At 55.7% G+C, this 23,174-nt stretch overlaps 1 protein-coding gene across 7 annotated transcripts in view; it reads right to left on the bottom strand.

The window, feature by feature from the left end:
- Nucleotides 1–22,301, bottom strand: part of DGKZ (diacylglycerol kinase zeta) — a 40,888-nt gene extending 18,587 nt beyond the window's left edge. For 2 of the 7 annotated variants that reach the window (XM_032414012.1, XM_032414013.1), the window contains exon 1: nt 10,508–10,731. In XM_032414012.1, the coding sequence (XP_032269903.1) occupies nt 10,508–10,668 (161 nt within the window). In that variant the 5' untranslated portion in view covers nt 10,669–10,731. Of the gene's footprint in view, nt 1–10,507; nt 10,732–12,244; nt 12,585–12,780; nt 13,501–21,741 lie in introns of those variants that run through there. The other 5 variants (XM_032414011.1, XM_032414010.1, XM_032414009.1 and 2 more) reach the window with 5 other exon arrangements.
- Nucleotides 22,302–23,174: the final 873 nt, after the last annotated feature.

Below are 23,174 nucleotides of genomic sequence, written 5' to 3'. Positions count from 1 at the left end.
CAGGGAGCTTGCTTCTCCCTCAGCCCATTGCTTGTGTTCCCTCTCTCATACACGCTCTCTCAAATAAATAAAATCTTTAAAAAACCCAAAAACCAAAACAAAAAACCCCCAATAAACTCATTACGTGTTAACATAAATAACATACTTTTTTTAAAAAAAAAAACACCCTGCATTTTCTAAAAAAAAAAAATTAGCTAGAAGAGTGTCATTGTTTTAATTTTTGCAAATCTCTTTAATTTCTGGTTTAATAGAAGACAGCTGGATTCTCCTATCGGCCTCTGCAGTCAATCTGTTGTGATATGTTGTTTTGGTGGAGAATGTGAAGAAAATTCTGCCTCACACTGACATGTAGTTAGAAGAGGAAAGAGTATTTTAATAGCCTTTTCAGGCAATTATGGATGTTCTTCTTTGCTACTACATTAAAATATGACAAGTGGTAGTTTCTTAAAGGTTAGTGGCGATGTGGAATCTGAAACCATATCAATGAACTTTTCACTGGTCTATCTTGCATTTTGCATTCTGTAACATCAAGCATTGGAAAATGTATTTTACTGAGTTAGGCAGATCTTCCGAATGTTGACACATTTCCTTATACAAAATCAAGAAATCACACTTGCTAACATCACTACTGGTCTCATCAGAAAAGTCTTTTAAGTCCTGAGAAGCTGTCAGGCCCTAGACGGTGGACACAAGGTCTCTAAAATTCTAATTTTTGCTTTTCAAAGGCTCAAATTTTATCATTAGCAACAAATACTGATACTGGTTTTAAAGTGACAAGCTCACTTCATTCATTTTTGAGAAAATGTCTGCCAAATACCCAAGAGTCTGAAGAGTTTTAGTTTTGTCTGTCTGGTGTTCTTCCACGTTAAAATGGTGTTCCCTAAAAAAAGTAACTGGTACAGCTCACAACTCAGCAGCAAAACCACTTTTCAAGACAAGCATCACAGTCCAGTTCGCAGCAAAACTGCCTTCTTCACACAGAATATTTGAAAAGATGTATACTCAAGGATCTGAACTTTGCAAAATTATACGGCATTTTGTTGTTGTGAGCATGAGGCATACAACGGCTTCTAGTTTACGTTGTGGGCCCTGCCTCGGTTTGCGCCCAAGTTCCAGCCGCGCCACACCACCCTGGCTTTTACACCATCAGTGCAAATGCTAACACGGTGGAAAGGGCACGAGCCAGGGCAGCTCTGAAAGTATTATTATGCAAATAGTTCCAATGGCACCAATCCTCTGGAAGGGTCTAGGGCACCCCCAGGACCATACTTTGGGAACCACTAGTTCCGAACGAATTCCAAATCCTCCAGCCTGGCAGGCGTGGCTTCTGCAGTGTGGCACTAACTCAGCCTCCTATGTCCTGACGCAAACCCGTGGGTTCTAACCGAGCCATCCTGTCCTCTGTCCCCCAATCCGGCCATGCGCACAGCATACCCTCCACCTGGAATACTGGCCCCTTCCCACCCCGTATCAAAATCCCCCCTGCTCACAGCTGCCCCAGGCAAGAATGCACCACTCCCACTAGTCACCTCACACCACTTATTTGGCTTCTTCTCTGCCACCGGACCTCTGGGAGCCTTAATTCTTTCAAATCCATATGCCTTGTTCCTCCCACCTGGCCACCAGGCCCCAAGCTCCCGGGGGCCAGGGCCCAGGTCTTGTGCATCTGGGCACGGCCCCGCACAGTGCCTGGCAGAGTCCAGTGTTTACCACCGATGGGCTCAGGAGGAAGGAAAAGGGAATTCCGTGGGGGAGGGGCGAGAGCCGTAAAGGAAGAGAAGGGCTTCCTCCGCCTCGGGTACCGCACCCAAGGGCTGACCACAGGGCCCAGGCCGGCCCAGGCCACTTCTCTTTGTTGGGCACAAGGGGATGGCAACAGCTTTTGTTTTAGCAGCTACCTTCCCCTCCTCTCCAGAGGACCTGCAGAGTGACCAGCTGAGGCCCCTTTCGGGGCCAGGTGCTATTGCCCACTCCCCGCTCTCCGTGGCTTTCCTTGTGAAACTTGGACAGCAGGACTTGGCAACGTGAGGGTGGTGGGCAAGGAAGGGAGAGGAGGAGTGACTCAGATGCTTGGGGGCTGGGCCCGGGCCCAAGCCCCCGCTCTGAGCTCCTTGCTGAAGCATCCCCAGTCTCTCCTTCGTGTCCCGAGTCCCTGTCTCAGGGTCGGGCTCCTGCAAAGCCGGGGAGAAACATCTGTAGAATGACTGACTCACTCACCCCTTTAGAGCCTCCCCTCCCAGCAACACCACAGTTCATTCTAGAGTGCCCTTGACCCCTGATTGGTCTTCCACTGTCAGCTGAGCCAAACGCAAAGCCCTGGGCCAGGACTCAACCGGCCCCTAGGCCTCCTGTCCCTTATCTTCCGTACTTTCTTACATTTTATTTGACAGACACACAATGCGCTTTGTGCCGGGCACTGTTCTAAGCATTTTACAAATTTAAACTCAGTGAACTTCATTAAGATGATTAGTATTATTATCCCCATTTTATAGGTGAGGAAACTGAGGCACAAAGAGATTAAATAACTTGCCTGTGGTCATACAGCTACGAAGTGGCAGATTCTAACCCAGGAGTCTGCTCCAGGTCCATGCTCGAAACCCCTCACTCTCCACCTCTGGAAGGGGCCCTCTGTGCTCGTGCCTTTGGCACCCAGTAGTCTATCTGGAATACCATTCCCCTCTTCTCCTTAGTGACCTCTCTCATCTTTTTCCTCTTGTCTTTTCAGAGTTGGCTCAGACACTGGCTCTGCTGGGAAGTTCCTCCCAGCCCCCTCTCCCGGGGGGTGGGCTGCTCCCATGCTCAGGCCCTCTCTTGGTTATTCTCCGCCATCAGAGCTAGTTTGCAAGTCTGTACCCCCCACCAGACTGTGAGCCCCCGGGGACCATCAACTGCCCGTAATTGCATCCCCAGGGTTTAGAAGTGCTGGACTCGGACTGAAGAGGGAATGGCGGAAACAATGAATGGTCCAGGCTCCGCTGCTTGGATGAAGCTGAGAGCAAAGAGCTCCGGGCACACCGACCCAGAGGTTGGCCGGCTCCTGAGGCCTTCTTGCCAGCACTGGGTGGACAAGTTGCTGGTTTGGGCTCTTGCGTCTCAGAGGCACACGCTGAAACCGACCCCTGACGGGGTTGCCGATATGTCTCCGAGTCTCCCAAGCCCCTGCTGGCCCCCAGGTCCTCTTCCCTCCTGGCCGAGACCTCCCGTTGCCCTCTCCTGTATCTGCAGCAGGCTCCCATCCCCCATCTGTGCGGAACAGCATGCCCCCCCATCCCTCATTCAAAATTTAACTCCCTCTGTGCTTTCTGTCCCTGTTGCTCCCTCCTCCATCCCCTATTAGATCTTCTCAGAATCAGCTGTCAACCCCTCCCCCCCAACTCCCCACCCTGCTTCTGTGCACAACACGCAGGGCCTTTTCCTGCCTTTGAGGCACTGTGCCTAAAATCTCTCGGAGAAGTCGCAGGAGACAAAGAGCTTTTGCGAGGATTTGGACTCAAAGGTCCAGAGGGGTTCTGCCTCTGACCAGCTACAGGACCTCAAGTCAAGTCTCTCAACCTGTCTGAGCCTCAATTTCCTCATCTGATACTTGGGGATAACACCCACCCTGTCTTCCTCATGGGAGCTTGAAAGTTTGTTCACGGTAACCAATTCTTCAGTTGACCAAAACTTTAAAGAAAGGAAATTAACCCCAGAGACCTAAACATTAGGACAACCACTTTGGAGCACAGCTTGGCAACGACTATCTAAGGGGAAGATACACCACCATGTAACCAAGCACCAGTGGAATGAACACACGAGGAGCCACGTCCTGGAACAGTCTCTGGAGGACTGCTTCCAACGGCAAAGATACTGCCAACAACCTAACTGTCCATCAACAGGGGACTGTGCAAATAGGCTGTCATCCAGTTGCAAAAGGGATTAGTATATAGCAGTCAAAACGGGTACATCAGAGCTCGTGTCTCAAGATGGTTAAATCTCCAAAACGATATGGAGGAAAAAACCTGAATTCAGAATATGTACGGTACACCATTTAAATCAAGTGCAAAACCATACAGAACAGTACTGTGTGTTGCTACGGATGGATACCTATGTAGGAAACATTTTTAAAAGGCATGAGAATACAAATACACAAAAAATAGGATTGTGGTTTCCTCTGGGGAGGGAGATAGGGGGCCTCTACCTCTATCTAAAGTAAATACAGCACGATGGTATGATTTGACCAAAGTGGTGGGTGTTACATGATTCTGTACGCTTTTCTAATTGTAAAATATTTTGTGCTTTTTAAAAGATTTTTTAAAATAATTTTTAAGAAAGCCCCTCCTCCCCCGAGGGAGAACAGCTCCCTGGGGCTGCCCTGGGTCTTCCATGGATGGGTTTCAGCAGTGGCATGGAACCCCAACTATGTTCCTTACACTGTCTCATAGTAGGAACCCCGTGTCTGTGGGGCCGGAAGGTCTCCCCCCAAAGGATGCCTTCCAGAGGAGGGTGAGCGGGTGGCAGGTTGTGTCAGTGGGGTGTCTGTGTGGGCTGGGGAGCAGGAACCAGCTTGCTCCCTTTCACAACCGCCCCCGCCTTAGTAAAATGTCAGCAAGCTGGGGAAGGGGGGGCGGAGAGCCAGGCAAGCTGTTAACCCGCGAGATGCTGATGCTGGGGCGTGGGTGGTGCAGGCCCAGGCTCCCAGACAGCTATTTTGGCATGTGCTGTGATCGGGCTCAGCCCTGGCAGGGGAGAGGCCTCTACGTGGGAGCTCTGGACTGGCACTCTGCCAGAAGCAAGGGGGAGGAGGTCTCTGAAAGGGAGGGAGAGGGCTCCGGGGCCCTTCCTCTCTCTTCAGACCTCTCACCGTGAGACGCTGAGTACCAATGAGGCCCAGTGCACTGTGCTCTCCCTCCCCAGCACCTCTCCCCAGGCCACAGGCCACAGGCCACCCGTGACCTCAGGGTGATATCAAGGGTTCCTCTGAACATGAGGAGTCTTGAGTCTTCTGCAACCTGTACTTTGAAAGCAAGATAAAAGATCACAGACTTGCCCCTCCACTCCACACCCAGCCAGGGAGCCCATGACAACCTGCTCACAACCCATTCTCCCTCATACTCTCATAGTCCCATACCCAAGGGTCCCCCCAGCCCAGCCCTGCTCCCCCTGCAGCTGGGATCCTGGTGGCAGTTCTCCCTTGGGGTCCAGCAGTGGAACGTCTCATGGGTCTCACTCCACTCCCATACAAGACAGAGCACTCAAACCCCTTTTTAGGCTCTACCAGTTTTGGGATGGGAGACTAAAACAAGAAAAGGGTGCTTGTAAGTAGGACAGCCTGTGTTGTGAAAAGATCCAGTGTGAGCTGCACGATCCTGGGCCAGGCCTCTGACCTCTTTGAGCCTTTGTTTCTCATCTGTAAAATAGGAATAAAACCAACTACGAGACTAAGGATTACACGAAACGGATAGATTTACAGACTTCTGGCAACTGTGAACTGCCAGAGAAAGATGAGCTGGCACATCACACACCTGGATGCAGGGGAGTGTGGGGGAAGGTGGGAGTGCTCGTGTCCTCAGCCTCCTCCTCCTCTTCCTGGGCCACAGAGCTCCTGGTCTCAGACCTGCTCTCCACCACCTAACCAGGTCCCTGGTGTCTCAGCTGAGGAAGGGGGCAAAAAGGAAAGAGGGCAGAATGATACATAGCTCCTCAAGGGCATCTGGTCACTGCTCTGGCCTACTCTTTTCCTACCCAAGACTACCTTCCAAGGCTCCCAGCCCTGACTAGAGTGCCAGGCAGGTCCCACGCCGAGAACTCTGGGGGTCCCCTAAGGGCATCAGAGGCTCCACAAAGGAAACAGAGGAAGCAGTCGAGTGCTTGGCACCACCCAGAGGTGCACCCACTAACCTTGCCCAGGAACAAGGGGAGCCAGTAAGCCTAGATGCACGTGCAGCAGTTTCTCCTTCTTACCCACACCGTCTCCCATGATGACTTACAGAACTGCTCAGGGGGCAGCAGCAGCCTCCAGAAGGAGGCAGAGGGGGCAGGGAGGAGGACAGGTGGAGGGTAGGGTGGAAGGTGCCAGATGAGGATTCCTCAGAACACAAGGCAGGCTGTGGGGTCTTGAGATGTGGTACAAGTTGACACGATACTGGAGTCAGGGGACCGGTGTTGGGGTCCCAGATAACCCCTAGCTAGCTGTGAGACCTTGGCCCAGTCAGGGCCACATCACTGGGCCTCAATCTTTAGGGAGGGGGAGGGGGAGGGGGAAGGGTTGGGCCAGGTACTGTGGAAGCTCCCGCCCAGCCCGCCTTCTGCCTCCTTCTGATCGGCTCTGCCCTGGCAGCGGAGTATCAGGTAACTGGCCAGTGGGAGGTGTCTGTGGGTCCACCCACAGCAGGTGTTTGGTACAAGTGGACTAGCTGGAAGGAGACTCTCCCCTCCCACCACCCTCTCCACAATGGTAGCTGTCGCCCCCCTGTGTCGCTCTAGCAATACTGCAAGGACAAGTTGCCCGTCAGCTTCTGGCCATTGAAACTCTCTCTAGCCTTTGTAGGGATATAGGGACCCAACCTCTGCTTCTCCAAGAGCCCGGGCACAGGCCAAGCCTCAGGGCCAGTGTGCCCACTCACTTCCTCCTCTGCTTGGGGGGATGACTGGCAAATTCTGGAGAGGGCTCCAGGAAGCCGAGGAGGGCAGGTCGGATTCTCTTTCCCCTACCTCCAGCTGCCCAGGGCCTAGGCTTTCTCTGACTAGGGTCACTCAGTCCTTCCTCTGTCCTTGCCTGGGAGGACATCCACTCTCCTGTTCTCTTTTGCCAGCTGGGGCAGCTCTGCATCCTGAGATTTGACCTTTTTGGAGTACGGTACGGAGAGAAAACGACAAGAGTTGCCCATCCCCTCCCCTGACCTGTAAGCCAGTGTGTGGCAGCAAAGGAAGACAGACAGTCCTATCCCAGTTCCCAACCTCGGCTGGCTCCATGCTGGCACATGACATTGGGGGGAGGGGGCGGCGGCAGCAGAATGGGGTAAACTGACGCAAGCTCAGCCACTCGGGTCCCTTTTTCTTCTCCAGCTGGCAGGAACCCAGGGACTCTTACTTGCACCTGGTCCTCTGGACACCTGGGCCACTCCCAATATTAGCCTGAGTAGGACAAACCACCCAAAAAGGCTCCTTTGTTCCCAGGCATCTGGCACCACAGACGGGGGTTCTCGCCTCTGCAAGAGGCATCCCTCAACACATGCCTCCCCAACCACTGCAGAAACCAGCCCAAACTTCAGCTCAGGCAGCCCAGCGGGCACCCTCTACCAGTCTGGACTGCAGGCCCATGCTCACTTGGGGCCATGTGGCATCACCTCTAAATGGGACCTATTGTCTCAAACTTGTTCCACAGGTGCATTTCCTGCCCTCTGGGAACTAATGACTTTGAGCACTAAGGAAGGGCAGGGGTGGCAGAGCCAATGCTCAGGCTCCCAGGGGCTCTGGAGGCCCAGGCTCCTTATGTCTAGGTGTGTGAAGCGCCAAGTAATTTCTGATGCCCCTGAGGTGCAAAACCAGTTAATCCACAAGCTGTGCGACCTGCCCAGGGTCAGGCTGCTGGGACCAGGCCAGAGGAGAAGGAAGTCCTCTCTCTAGGTGGGCCCTGGAAGAGCAGGAGGAGACAGAGTCAATTTCCCTCCCACTTCTGACTGACCACCCCCTAGGCCAGTAGGATCTGAAGGATAAGGACAGAGGAAAACCCGTATGTCCTGGGATTAGGGCAGGGCCTATACAGATTCTTCCGGGAGGGGCTGATGGTTCCCAGCAAGGGTCCATGAGGTGGAACGGAGCTGGGAGCATCATGGCCTGGCTTTTTGTCTTGCTACGCTACAAGAGAGGAGATTCTTACTGCTCCCCAGATTCCAAGAGGGTGAAGCCAGTTGTGGGGGTCTGAGATGTGCTTTAAAGAAAAACCTCTTTAAGGAAGATGCCGAAGAGGCTGCCATTCAGGAACTGTTCTACCTGCCCAGACCGGGGATGGCAAACGCACGGCCCATGTACCACCACACTACCCCTCCCCAGCCCACAGCAGAGTGCTGATTATAGAACCCAGCCACCAAGCCAAGTTCCGAATGCAGCAGCCACCACCAATCTATGTGTCCTCTTTGGTCCTCCCTTCCAGCCACTGTCGATTCACTTATCAGGGCCCTCAGCCCCAAGGTGTGAGGATGGGGTAAATGCAGAGAAGCGCCTGGTTAAGGGTGAGGAAAAGATGGACGGGAGGGGCTGGCTTCAGCTAGGGCACTGGGGACTTTTACCTGAAAACAGCAACCAGCAAAGGTGGCTGGACCAGATTAAAAAAGCATTAAAGGGGCCGTGCCCAAAGCAAGTGTACTATTCCAAACGTCTGCCCCCTTCCTCCAACCCAAGCAAGGGGGAGGGGGGTCAGGCCCAGTGGCCATCTGATTCTCTGAGTTCCTGGGCCTGTCAGGAAAGTCTTTTCCCCTCACTGCCCTCTCCCTGACTCTACTGGGTTTTCCGAATATATTCATTTCTGAATGCCCCACTGCCCCAGCACAGAGCTACTACGCAGAGACACTCCTTACTTGCTTCCAGAGGTCGCTGTTTGATTTTCTTCTCATTAAGCAGCCTATCGGATCACTTACCATCCCCAGAGTGATGTAATACTTTGGTCCTCAAATCTGGTAGCATATTAGAAACACTTGCGAAGCTTTAAAAGAAACAAAACAAAACACCCAGGCCCAATCTCCAGACCTGATGAGTCAGGCGTGCTAAGGATAAGATCTAGGAATCTGAATTTCCTAAAGCTCCCTAGGTCATTGTGATGTTCTGTTCGGGAACCTGGTCTAGAGAAAGGGTTTTTTGGAGTAGAGTTCAAACTCTATCTCTCCCTCTGACTTGCTGTGTGACTCTGGGCAAACCACTTATCTCTTTGAGCCTGTGTTTTTCCTCATCTATAAAAATGGAAAAGTCACACCTATCCTGCTTAGAGAATTACGTAAAGGTATTTGTTGGTTTTCTTGCTTCTTGTTCTTCCCCTGAACGTGCCTGGGGTTCATCCCACATGCACAAACCTGTGCCCTTCAGGAGGGGCACAGCCACAGGTCACAGGAGCCCAACACTTGGTACCCTGTGGGCAGGGACAGGAAGCCTCTGGCGGAGCCTCTCCCTCCCCCTCCGGAGCCTGTGAACACTGGAGGCTACATCCTGCAGAGCTGGGTGTAAACTGCTCCATCTTGTCGGGCTGTGGGTGACAAAACAGAGGCACTGGAAGCCTTGCTCCCTGCCCCGTTTTATATGACATTGAAGCTTGTGTGACTTCACAAGAGCCCATGGAGCTCCATCTGCCAGTGTGAGAATCGTGATCTGTGTGTGTGCTTGGTGACACGGACACAAAGAACAGGGCCCTGGCCAGGGTAAGGCTGGCCGAGGGCATAGGTTGGCATTATGGGTTCGCCAACCCGCACAACACGAGAAAACTGCCCACGTTATTGGTGGGTAAAGTCTACCCTGGCAAAGGTCAGGGCAAAGCCCGGGGAGGGGGTGTGCCGAATGCCACCAAGCAGGGCAACCGAAGAAAAGTGAGAGGGAGGCCTTGGGCAGGCTCCAAGTGGTCAGAGTCCAGCCTGAGTTGGCTCTGGGGTCCTGAGCTGATTGGCTGCAAGCTCCCTGGCCACTGGAGAAGGGCAGGGGTCAGTCAGGAAAAAGCCCAAGGATCCAGGTGGGGTACTCATGGGGCTCCACCTTCCCTCACCTTACACCAGGGCTGCATGGCAGGAAGCGACTCCCAGCCAACACGGGCACACATGCCATGAGCCGCCTGCACTCAATCTTTCCACACCCTCCCCCAGTTCCTAAGGAGCTTGAACAGCCAGGATTCCAGACTGCAGCCCACCCTGTCCCTTACCCAGCAAGAGCTGGATGGGGGTCGGGGGAGAAATGCCTACTGCCCAGCCCAGGTAGAGAGGCTGGGGTCTCTCCACTAATTAAAAGCAATATAGAACAGGTGGCCAGGCACCCCCCAACCTCAAGGAGAGGCTTAAAGTGATGAGCAATTAGCTCAGTGACCAGTGCTCTGGGACAGCCATGTGTTGTGACAGTACCAACAGAGGCCATGTTCTGCAGATGCCATGCAGCGGTGGTAGGCAAACGGCCCCACCGGGGCGCGGGGCGTGGGGGGGGGGGCCGTGACTGCGGCCAGGGGGGCTCAGAGGGGGCCCTGTTCTCTCAGTGCCCAGAACGGGTGAGTGTCCAGTCACGGGGGCCCTACCTGCTGGTCCTACCCTGCAGGCAAGTCGGAAGCTGACCCCGTCTCGGTACCACAGAGGAGGTGCGCTAAGCTGCCGGTGCCAGCGAATGACCCACTCGGTGCCGGTGCCGGGACGCTGGGGGATGACCCCGACGCGGAGCCAACCCCAGACAGCCCGCACTGCCCGTGCCCGGCGGAGACCTCCACTCGCTGTCAGTCCCGAGACGGCGGAGCGACGCCTCCCGGTGCCCGGCGCCGCGGTGCCCACCCCGCTGCCGCCGCGCTCACCTGTGCCCGAAGAGCCGCAGCCCTGGGAAGCGCCGCTTGTTGAGGCGCCGCGGCGCCTTGTCCGGCTCGGGACCCGCGTCGCGCTCGGAGCCGCTGGACGAGGCGGAGGCCGACTCCGAGTCGCTGCTCCGGGCCTCGGGGCTGCCGTCCCGCGGCTCCATCCGGCCCTAGCCCCGGCCGGCGGCGGGCCCGCGGGAGACGCCCATGCCGGGCCGGCGGCCGGGGCTCAGCACGCCGGCTCCGTGCCGCCTGCCGCGACCATGGCGCGCCCTCGCTCCGCCCGCCCCGCGCCGCGCGCCCCCGCGCCCCACGCCCAGGTGCCCGGGAAGCGGCAGCCGCCGCTCCAGGAAGTGCCGCCAGCCGCGGCCGCAGGACCCCGCATAGCTGGCCGGGCCGCTGCCTGCCCGCCGCCGAGCACGCCCCCTCGGCTGAGCTGCGGCACCGGCTCGCGGCGCCCTCTGCCGGCCGCCGGCCGCGCCGCAACCCGCGTCGGCGGCCGGGAGCGGGCGGGGCCCGGGAGGGGCGGGGCCCCGGAGGTCCCGCCTCCCCACCCCTAGGCTCGTCCTCCTGGATCCAACAGTATCTCCTTGGGCCTCACACACCCGCACTGAGCACACCCAGGCACACACGATCTTTTCCTCCCCTTAGCCCCGCCCCGAACAACCTACGCGCTCACAAGTGCACACCCGCGAGGGCAGCTGTCACCACCTCTCTGCCACAGCCCCACCGGTACGGACGCTTCTCTTGCACACCCTGTGCCCACTCACAACCACTCATACAGTTTCCACCCTTACCAACCCTTGGCTCTCCCAAATCACACCTCCAGGAACGGAAGTCACACAGTGTTCCCCGTACACGTAGAACAAGCACGCCTCTTACACACACTTAGGCTCACTCATTACTTAAACTAACACATCCCACCCCAGCGTCACACTCAGATATATATATACCAGGACCAAAGTCACTTAGTGACCCTGGCACACACCGACAAAGAACATACACGTTTCTCATACAAATTCATCTCTCCTCCGCTACTCACAGTTGTTTCCAACCCTTTCGCACACGCCTAACACGTCGTGTTCCCCCAACACAATATCCAATGGATCCTGTGGATCTCTTGCACTGCAGGAGTCACCCGCACTCCTCTTACACACTCATACATATGTACACATAAGGACCACACTCTCATTCACCAACATAGACACCCACAGGGAACATACACATCCTTCTCCTGCTCACAGATACCCCCCAGGACAACAGTTACACGTTGCCACGTCCCTCTTGTACACGTGTCACCCACCCAGAAACATACCTCACGGACACACACATGCAAACACAGCCCCAAAGGCAGCAGAGGTTGTCTGCCTCTAGAGAGGAGGAACGCGGTGGGAACGCGAGCAGTCACCTGGGGGTGGCACAGCCAGGACGCGTGCTGGGAAGCCGCGGCTGGGGCAGCCTCTGACAGCTGGTAGAGGGAGGCCAGGAACCCGGAGAACACGGTCCTCTTCCTCCCAAACTCTGCCACCCTGATGCCCGCATCGGGTGCCCGCTGTTTCTATTAGCACTCCTCTGCAAAGCCACATCCTGTGTCACCTTCACTTTCACCCTCTCCTCTGGTCTTCTGGCCGCCCATTTTCCAGCCTTACCCAGCCACATATAACCGCTGCTCAGGGCTGTGACCTGTGGGCAAGCCTGTGGTTTTAAGAAATAGCCAGCACCCAGAAGCTCAGAACTTACTCCCAGCGTCCTTCAAGGTTCCTGTGGGCCGGGAGAAGGTCTGACCAGGGAGGTGGGGCACCAGCCCTCCAGCTAGCAGAGGTGCCAGGGGGACCAGGAGGAGGGCAGTGAAATCCAAGTGGGCTTGACACTGTCCTCCTGGGGTGCATGGGTCCCTCTGAGGAAGTTTCCCAATGGTTCTGACTCCAAGCTCTGAGGGAGGAGACCAGAGGCAGCTGAAGACCCCACTGAGTTTGCACACAGCCTTACAACACCCAATTCCACACTCACGTGGGGGCTCCTCTTCCCAGATCCCCCTGCTGTTAGCTCCTTCAACCCAGCCTCCCGCCACACGGTCCCCCCAATAATTCAATCAGAACTCCCCTCACCCTGTCAAGAACCCCTTTGCCCTTTTCTGAGCCTCTGCAGAGCCACTGGACTACAGGTAGGTAAGCTCACATTTGCCACCATCCCCCCCACCCCCACCCCAGAGAAAGGAGGACTCGGAGACGGCCAGAGGTCCCCGTGCCCACTCCTGGGCCACCTCGAGTACCTACTGTGTCCGGGGGGCCTCGGCTGGGATCTGTGGCACGTCCCAGGAGCGGTAGCGCCACATCTGCCTCAGTGCCCCCGGCCTTTCCCCTTCTTCTGTCCCCAGCGCCTCCGCGGGGCCCAGAGCTGTGGCCTCATCGCAGCCTCCCCCGGTACTGTGGCCAGCCCCCAGGACGCTCATCCTGCCCGGCGACTCTCTTCCTCTTTCGGCACTTCCTGACCGGGGGGCCCTGCGAGAGGCCGGCCGGCTGCCCCAGAAGAGGGCCAAGGCCTCGTAGGCGCCTTCCGCTGGCTGGGGCAGGAGGCTGGTTAGGAAGAGGAGCTGCATGGGAGGGCAGGAGGCAGGTGAGGACAAGCCCAGCCCAGTAGCCAGGAGACAGCCGGAGTCAGAGGCTTGCCTGGGCTGGAATCCGAACCTCAAGCTTCAGTCTGGCCTTCCTCTCTGTTCAGACTCTCTGTGCTCTTCCCCTCTTGGTCCTGCTAAGATCTCCCACTTCATCACACCTAGGAGGGTACATTGGGTGGGCAGCGGCTAACCCCCAGCCATGCCTCTCTCTCCTTCACACCTCTGCGAGCATCACACCATCTAACACGGGGCTGGGCAACGGGGGACAGCGGCGGAGTGGAAAGAGTAACCAGAACGGAGCCAGAAGGTGTGGGCTCATGTCCTGTTTCTGCCATTTACTGGATCAGGTCAGAGAGGGTTACTTCTCTGAGTCATCTTCAATCCTTTCTGGAAGAAGGTAGGATATAAACAGATAGATTGATGAATATATGTCCGGGAGCTTTTCTGAGCCTCAGTTTTCTTATCTGTAAAATGGAAGGGGGGGCAATAGTAATAATTGGACTCATGGAGTTTAGTGAGGATTAAATAAGAGGTAACAGTGTTTACAAATTAATTCATTCAGTAAATATTTATCCAGTGCCTTCTATGCATCAAGCGCTATATTAGACTATGTAGCAGTAAGCGAGGAACCAGGGCTCCAACCTCACAGAGCTCAGATTCTAGTGGGGAAGACACCTAGGAAACAAATAATATATGAAAGAATGTCAGGAGTGCTATAGAGAACAATGAAGCCAAAATGAAGGGGAAAGAGTTTGATGAGGAGGGAAGAGTTTGATCTCCTCCTTAGGTAGGAGATCAGGGAAGGCCTCTCTGAGGAGGTGACATTTGAGAACAGACCTAAATGAATCGAGAGAGCAAATGGCATGACTATTTGGGAGAACAGCATTCTAGGTGGAAGGATCAGACATGGCAAAGGTCCTGAGTAAGGAAAATACTTGATGTGTCTGAAAAATAGCAAAAAGGCCTGCTGGACTTTGAGGTCATTGTGGAGATTTAGTACATAAATAGTAAAGCATACACTTACTCTTTATTGTTAGGGTTGGTTCTGGGATGGAAATCGTCCCTTCCTCAAGCACTCTTTAAATCACACTGCTCTGTAATTAGTTCTTGAGCTTTATATGTGTTTGTTACCCCAGAAAGGCTGTAAATTTCTCGAGGACAGAAATGATGTCAGTTCAGTTCAGTTCAATAAACATTTACACTACAGAACTTGCAGACACAGGAACGCACACGATGCCATCCCAGCCCTTGGAAACCTCCATCTGGTGCTATAGTCACCTTTGTGTCCCTCATGACTAGAACATAATATTTCTCAATAAATATTTGTTTGATAAATCATGCTATGTCATGAATAATGAACACTCAGTAATGATAAAACAATGCCTATTATTTCTTGGACAGTTCTGTGCCAGAAACCTTGGAATCCTTACAACGACCCGATCCTGTTATTTTCCTCCTTTTACAGATGGGGAAACTGAGGCCCAGAGCTATTAAGCTCATTTGTCCAAGGTCACCCAGCTGGTAAGCAGTAGAATCAAGAATCTTACCCCAGAGTCTGTATCCTTAAATAAGACATCCCTGGCCTCTCTGGGGTTGGGACATAGCATGGTGATTACTCGGCACTCCCCTTTCCAGCAGCTCTCCCTCCAGCCCATCATCTCTGAATTTCTCTGGGCAGGTCCTGTATGCTGTGGCCCATCAGAGACTCTGCCAGCCAGGCCAAGGCCTCTTCTACAAGGACCTTGTTCTCCTTGCAGGACCATGTTCTCTTCTCCCAGGGATTCTGCAAGGAGCTTGAGCAGTTAAACAGAGGAAATGGGGCTGGGCTTGTTTTTAGTCTGAGGCTTCTGGCAGCTCTGGAGTGGCAGAGAGCAGGAAATGTGACTCCTGAAAGGGGAAGCCGGACAGGCTGGAGGCTCTGAGAGGCAGAGCAGTCCTGACTGTGGGACCAGGATCCCCTTGGGCTTGTGCTCCTCCAAGCTGCCAGTACTTTCCAGGTGGAGTTGGCAGGACAAGGCTGGAAGGGACAGGTGCACGGTGCTGGGGAGGATGCCCTTGACAGTTCCTAGGACAATGTGTGCCAGCACTGGGGAGGGGGGACCCCTCAGAATGCACCCAGATACGCACAGGAAGAGGAATCTGGGTAAGAAAATTATTCTGGGCTTTGTTGAGGCCCCAGAGGGTGAGGTGTTCTACTTTCAGTGGCCTGGATGAGCAAGTGGGAGCTGGGGAAAAGAAATGTACCAGGGCACGAAACGCTCAACCCACGATCTGGACAGTCTCCGCTCTCAAAACCAGCCCAGCCAGCCTCCTTGGCCTGACCTTCGAGGCTCCTTATGCTCCGGTTCCTGGTGCCTTCCTTTTTTTGCCTCTTTGTCCAGGCTTTGCCTGTGGTGATTTTCTCTCAGCTCATACCACGCTGGTGCCTGCCTCCCAGTAGGTGCTCAATAAACATCGCTTCTCTTTTTTTTCACACTTGTTTTAACATGCCACCCTCACCCCTGCCAATCCCTTCCACCTTTGGTGCTCTCCTTGGCCTGTCTGCCCATCAGGCCTTACCAATCAAGATCTCCATCCTTCCAAACCCAGGCCCAAGAAGCAAAAGCGGGAAGGTGAAGAGTCCCAGACACAGAACCCATGGGTTCAAATTCCAGCCCTTTGCTGTGTGACTCTGGGCACGTCACTTAACATCTCTGGGTTGGACCAGATGATTTCTAAACTCTCTCTGCTCTGATTCATTTAATGCTCCTTCCCAGCCTCCGGGTTTTTAACTTATTCATTAGTATGACAAATATTTTATAAACACCTAAGTCTCGAAGGCTGCCTTAGAGCCATAGCATTCTCACCCGACCGATTTATCTCTGACACTCACTCCTGTTCCCAAGAATATTCCTAGATCGTGTGACCTTTTGCACACATCAGGCTTGTCTCCTTACAAGATTCTTGACCCCTGTGCTGGCGCTTAGCTCCGTGCTGAGTGCACGGTCTGTGCTCGGCAACTTCCCATGGAAGTGGAGAAGTGCTGAATAAAGGTGCCCAACAGGCTGGGCGGGAGGAGGGAGACTGCCTTCCCGTTTGCACTAGCAGCTGTGGTGAGGCGTGGGGAACTTTTTGAATCTAAGTCCCTCCTCAGCCGCTAAGCCTGTCCTCCAGGCACCTGCTGAAGCCCTTGGGAGCCACCCAAAGCCCAACAGCACCTGCTGATCGCTGGCCTCTGCCCAGGTGCGGGGCCTCTGCCCCCACAGAGGAGACAGATGTACCTGAGTAGGGCTGCAGGTGCCACCGGCTAGCGACAGATGGAAATTTGATTAGACTCCTTCTGGGCAGCTGCATTAAAGTCATGTGCAGGAAGAAATCGGGAGGGGGGGCTGGGATCCCCCACCGGGGCAAGAGAGCTGTGGGTATGGCACTGGCAGCTCAAGGGCAGTCCCTCAAACCACGATCTCTCTTGGAAACTGTCCCTTGGCACCTGCCAGGTCCCCAGGCTGGAGGTGAGAGGAGCCTGGATGGTTCTTCCATTACTCTGGGTCAGCTGGATCTGCCCAAAGGAGCTCCCTCCCACCCCTGCTGTAGCCAAGCCCCCCGGGGCAGGATCAGCAGGCCTCCTGCCCTTCAAGCCTCCTACCCCCATCTATCAGGTCATAAGCCCCAGTTGCAGAAGCAGCTTTCAGCCCTCATGCCTCTTGTCTTATTACCCCTCCTAGAGATATGTGCATTTAGAGCCAAAAGAAAAGATCCTTAAAGATGAAAATCCAGGCCCTTGGAAGCCTGAGTAAAAAGGGCTTTGGAGTGAACTGCCCAGCAGCCCTCGAATCCCCACCTACTCTATGGACACTGCTTAGTCTTCCTTCTGCAAACATCTGTAGGCTGAGGACACTGGTCAAGCACAGTCGAGCTCAGCAGAAGCCAAATCTCATCCTAATGCCTTCCCTACGCATTTTGCATATCCTTGAAGAGAAGTCTTCCCCAGCCTGTGCCAACCCTTGTCCTTGGGACCTGGATGCTTGAGGGGGCCTCTCTGAATGCTCTGCTCTGAAATTGTACCAATTGAAGCAAAAATGAGACTCTAAGCCAGGCTTCCTGATGCCTGGCCCTGTGCTACATTTTCATCAACACACCAGAGAAGTACCTGTTCAAACGCCTCTGCTCAAACTGGTCCTCCCAGCTTCCTTCCGAAATGCCCAAATGGTTTGTGCTCCCCTGCTGCTGGGGTGGGGGCATGAGCTGCTGGGGAGGGGGGGGATGTCCCAAGCACTGTGTGCCAAAATAGGGTTGGAGAAGCCCCTCTCTCTGGGATCCCAATCCCTCCACTGCTCTTGGCCCCACCTTTGGGCACTGCCCTCCGTCCCTTTGACTCACTAGTCAGCAAGAACCTCAGGTCCCTGAGGGGAGGAAGGATCTCCAGGCTGGGCCTGGTCCCTGGCCTTCCCAAAGGAAGAAAAATAGATAGATCCCCCCTTCCCCCCCAGCTTCTAGCTTCCTCTGGCAGCAGACCCCTCCTCCAGCTCCAGCTCAGCTCTCTGCCCCCGGTTTTTACATTTTTAATTCAGGACAGAATGTGATCTCTTGCAGCTCCTTGCTTTATCCTGTTGCTATTTAAATTACAAATCGGCCCCATCTCCCTGTCACTCTTGGGTTATTTTTAGCTTCTGGTAAATAGCAGCAGGGAGAGTTGGATCAGGTGCCCCTCCCTTGAGGAGCTGAGTCCCCGCAGCCCCGTGCCCACAGGAGGGGCACCCTTCCCTGCCAGTTGGCGTCCCCAGTTGCTTCCCCCCCAGCCCCTCTCTGGGGGTGGAGGGGGTAGGGGGAGGCCTGCGGTCTGGGACGTGCACCCATGCTCAGCTCTTGCTTAGTCTCCGTTCAACCCTACCATTCCCAGCTCTTCTTACCCATCCATCACTCAGGGCCCACCTCCTTCGGGAGCCTTCCTGGACACCCGCCCACCCACCCCCACCCCCAGAGGTCCAGCTCTAGAGGGCCAGAGATATTCTAACTTGTGTCTCATCCTTGCTACAAGTCAGGAACTTTACATGTCTTATCTTCTTTAATCTTCCCAGCCCTTCTCCTGTGCCGGTATTATTGTTCCTGTTTCCCATATGAGGAAACAGGGTCAGAGGGGAAAGTGACTCAACCGGCTAGGAATTAGAACCCAGGTCTCTCTGACCCCAAAGACGGCATGTGTGTGCAATGCCTCTCTCTCGGGAGTGTGCGTGCCGCTTCGCCCGACGCCCAGGTTGATTCTCAATGCCAACCATCACTGTCTTTTCCGTGTGTTTGTCCCGTCCCGTCTATTGGACCAGGGATGGGCAAACCACAGCCAATGGGCCATATCCGGCCGGCTGCCTGTTTTTGCGTAGCTGTGAACTAAGAATGATTTTTACAGTTTTAAATGGTTGGAAAAAAAGCGAAAGAATAATATTTGTGACAGTGGAAATGATATGAAATTTAAAGTTCAGGGTCTATAAATAAAGTTTTACTGGAATGCAGCCACGCTCATTCATTTACATATTGTCTGTGGCCATTTTTGTGCTACAATGGCAGGACTGTGGGACTTGCAAAGCCCAAGATATTTACTATTTGGCCCCGTACCAAATCATACCTTTGGCGGGGGAAGGGACCATGTCCCACACTTCTCTCAGGGGAGCCCCCTGCCAGCACAGGCGAGTGGTTCAGCTCACATGTTACCTTTCCTCTCTCCTTCAGCTTCTTCACAGGTTTCTAAACGGGCTTCACTAGCAAAATCACCTGGGAGGGATTTTTAAAGTTGAGGTGTTCAGGTCCAACCCCAGACTACCTCTAGCTGGGTCTCCAGGGATAGGACTCTAGAAAGGATTTTTAAAAAGATCCCCAGGTGATCCGGTGTGGGAACCACTGGGCTTAGCTCCGGAGGCCCCAGCTCTGCATCTTCTGACCCTTTCAGACCAAACCCAATGTCCCTGGTACCCCCTCTGGCTTTTCCCAGGCTGGACGCTGCCCTCCAATGGTCTCCAAAGCCCAACCCTGAGCGGTCGGGACTTTCTCAAGTATAGGGAAGATAGCTTTCCTCAAGCCCAGATGCAGACACGGGAAGATCCCCCACTCCCTTTGCCCACCAAGAGTCACTACTGGCCCAGACCCACCATCTTTCCATCCAAGGAAAGCAGCTGCCAGGGCCACATCCAGCCCGCAATGGGGCTGTGGGAACCTACTTCCCAGAAGCCGTCACGTCCCTAAGAACTTCTAGTGTCCTGCCGAAAGCCCCCGTCCTCACTTACGTCAGAGACAGCCCGGCCTCAATCCTGCTTCCGCTTCCCCCTCGTCGCCCTCAGATTTTTGTGCCCCCGCATTTCTCTCTAAAAGCCTTTTCTCTCTGTGAAGGGCTTTCAACTGCTTTTCTTAGCAACTCCTCACAGCGGGGTGGGAGGTTTATCTGCGAGCCAGAGCTGCATGGAACTGTGGCAGGCGGAGGATGTGAAAAAGGCCCTGTGGGCCCTGGGCTTGCCGCCACCCCCATCCCCCCCGCGACCTGTAACAGGAAAGGTAGCATCAGTCACGGGGCCATGCAGGACTGCAGCCACACGGGAGGGCTTAGCTAGAAATCCAGCTCATTCCACTGGGGTCCCCTTGAGAAGCCCAGGGCTGCGCTTTCCCAGGGCTTCTTCTGCCCTCTCCCCAGGGGGGCTCTTGCCTTGATGCCTTGGTGCTGCTCTGGTCCTAAGACGGGGCTCCTGGCCTAACTGCGGGGTGTGAGGAGGTGCCTTGCGTGATCTGTCCAGTGGTGACAGCTGGAACCCGCCCCCCCACTCCGTGCTGTCTCCTGTAGCCCTCATACAGGGGACCTGGAGGTCTCCTCCTCCCTTTGCAGCTAGAGAGGGGCCTCAGCTGGGCCACCCTGCATCCTTTGTGACTAGAGGCCTCGAGTTTGGGCTGTGGAGGGGTGTCCATTCAGGAACCACCCTGGGGGGGGATCCCAGCCCTTGCCACTGCTTCTGTGGGGAGGTTGGGGGGGGGGTGCGCACACACACACACACACCTCCCATCTCGGCCCCTTCATTATTCTCTGCTTCCAATCCTCTAACCCTCAACCCGATTCTAGCATCCTTTGCAGCTTCAGATGCTGTTTGTCCCTGTTCCACAGCCAAAGAAAATCTTGGGGTCATCCCTTTATGTTACAGACGAAGAACTGAGGTGCAGAGACAGAGAGATTGCCTAGCTCAAGCACATATAGCAAGTCCCTGGCAGAAGTGAGATACAAGCCAGATCTCTGGACTCTCAGACTAATATTTCTTCCAGGATCCTACATTCTATGCTCCATTCCCCGTCAGTCCCTGGTCCTCTCTCCTCCCCCAGAGGACTTTCAGAGGCTCTATTATCTGCAACCAGGAGGCAGGGGACAGACGATGACCTCCTCTCAGCCTGGTGTCCTGGAAAACTGGAAATGGAGCCCCCTGATTCCTTACATACCCCAGAAAGTGAAGGTAGAGCCCATGTGAACCCAACCTACTTCCTATTTATTCTGAGCATCTCACTTCACGATGGTGAGGTTTCCTCCCCTTCTCTTCCATCCTCCCTCAAGTGATGGAGGCCTAATGGTCTCATAGTCCATTCAAGCCCTTCAAACTCTCAGGGCTGGGCCAGTTTTATGAAACACCTTCCCAGAAGCCCCAGGGAGAAGCAGGGCAGCCTGAGACACTCCTCAAGTCCCTGAGTTGTAAACAGACAGGAAACCTGTCCTCTCTAACCAGGCCGATGGCTTCAAGGACTGCAGAAGCCTCAGTGTCCCTGCTGGACCCTCCAGAATCTGGGGAGTCTAGGGGCTTTAGAGGGGCAGCAAGTCCAAGTTGAGGCTGTGGTCTGGGAGAGGAAGAAGAAGGGGTGGGCTGCCCCTGCCCTGTCCCCACCCACTCCTCAGACCCCTCCTCTGGGTAACTTGCCCACTCTTGTTGGAGGGGCAGCCCTCCCTCACCCCATTCTAAGTCATAAATGTGGTCTCTGGGGGCCCACTGCAGCTGATTCCTCCAGGAAACCCCCTGCGCAGAGAGGGCACGACCAGGGAGGCTGGGAAACTTTCACAGGCAGAAGCTTCGAGGGAAGTGAGGGGTTCACTCTGCCACCGGGGAGGCCAGTGAGGGCCTGACAGGGCAAAGAGGTCCAGGAGGGGATTCCTGCTTCATATCTGGGCAGCAGGGTCTCAGCCATGGGGGCAGGGAGCACCTTGTCACTTCCACAAGCCAGTGCCCAGCACATGGTCAGCCCACAGGGAAGTTCCAGGAAGGCCTATTGACCGAACAGGGGTCTGTCTTCCCCCAGAAGAAGGGCCAGGGGCCATCTCCTGGCTCTCCTCAGCAGAGAGAAGTTTGGGAGGATCATGTCTTTGTTATTTCTCTCCTCAGCGCCTAGTACAGTGTCTGGTACATCAGTAATTCCCTGTTGAATGAATAGGGCGGTTCATATAGAGAGGGGCTCCCAGAAGCGCCCCCTTCCCCTTGCACACGGAGAGCAGAGACCCCTTGGTAGTCATTTCTGAATCCCCAGAGCCTAGAGCAGCGCCAGGCAAGCAGCGGGTCCTCAATGAATGTTGACTGAAAGGGGGGGGGGTGGTCCTAAGCGTTGCGCTCCCCTCTGCCCCCATCCTCCTTACCTGTAGGACACCTGCTTGCGTAGGTGCATCTGGCGGAACCGCTCCTCCACGGGGGGCACAGCGGCCATGCCCCGGGGTCCCTCGGGCCGCGGCTGCGAGACCTCAGCCTCCTCCCCCCGCCGGCAGCGCCGCCGCACCACCTCCTCCTCGGCTGCCCGGCCGCCGCCAGCCCCGTCCCCGCGGGGCCCTCCGCCGCCCGGCCCCTCGGCCATGCCGCCGCCGTCCTCTTCCCGCGGCTCCTGCGGCCTTTCGGGCTTCCCCGCTAAAGTGCAGTCTCCCTTCCTCCTGGGCCCGGGGACGCGAGGCGGGGAGGGAGGGAGGGGAGCCCCGGGGCCCGCACGTCCCTCCCGACGCCGGGGCTCAGACGACGGGAGCGGCGATTTGCCCGGCGACTCGCCTGGGAAGGCTGGCGGGGATCCTCCCGCGCCCCGGGGGTCCTTGCTGGGTGTCGGGGTGCTGCGTCGTGCGCGCCGGGGCGCTCCCCGGACGGCTGGAGCCGGAGCCCGAGCCGAGCCGGAGCCCGGGCTGCGCGCGCGCTCCTGCAGCCGCCGCCACTGCCGCGCACCAGAGTGTCACCTTAGAGACACCCGCCAGCCCGCGGGGTCCGGGGGGAGGCGGGGGGAGGGCGCCGCCCCGCCTAGCCAGCCGGCTTGGGCACGGAAGGAGCGATCCCGGCCCAGCCGGCGGCGGGCACGAACCGTGCCCCGGGCCGAGGCCGGGGGAGTGGGGCGCCCGCCAGAGCCCACCCCTGCACCACGTTCCCCGCACCCCGCTTCTCGGCAGCTGCCAATCACCGCCCCGCCCGTCAATCAGCTGCTGTGATGCACACCGCCCCCCCTCGCCCCCCAGCAGCCTTCGTCCCGCGCTTTCCGGCGCCGGCATTCGCCGATGCCGCGGGCAGGTGGTTGTTGGGGGTGGGGGGGTGGGTGTCGGGGGCGGTGACTGGAGCTGGCTTTAACCCTGTCGGTGCCACGAGAATTTAGAGACCCAGTTAGATTTGGGGAAGGGCACGGTAAAGGGAAAATGCTCTGGGATGCATTACATTCGGGGATGGGCCTGATTGCCGATAACACAATCTCTAGGCCTAGAGCTCTTCCGGGAGAGTGACCCCCAGCTGGGGGTGGGGGTGGGATGGGGAGCTTCCTGACCCTGAAGCCCAGAGGCCTCAAGGCCCAGCTAGCTGCCTCTTCCGACCTTACCCCCCTGAGGCTCTTGGGCCAGGGTCTTCCAGAAGATTGAATCGTCCTCCTGGGTCAGTTGAAGCTGATGGGAGAGGAGGGAGCCAATTCAGAAAGAAAGGACTAGAGGTCTCCTTGGAGTCCATTTGGGACTCCCACTCTACTTCCCCCTCCAAATACCATGGTTCCCCCTTGCATCCTCTCCTCTTGTCCTTGGGATGTTCATCATCTGAACCTCACATCCAGCTGATGATG

The sequence above is a fragment of the Phoca vitulina genome, unplaced genomic scaffold (assembly GCF_004348235.1).
Source record: "Phoca vitulina isolate PV1807 unplaced genomic scaffold, GSC_HSeal_1.0 scaffold16, whole genome shotgun sequence".
Lineage (NCBI taxonomy): Eukaryota > Metazoa > Chordata > Mammalia > Carnivora > Phocidae > Phoca > Phoca vitulina.
This window is presented reverse-complemented; position numbering and strand designations above follow the sequence as displayed.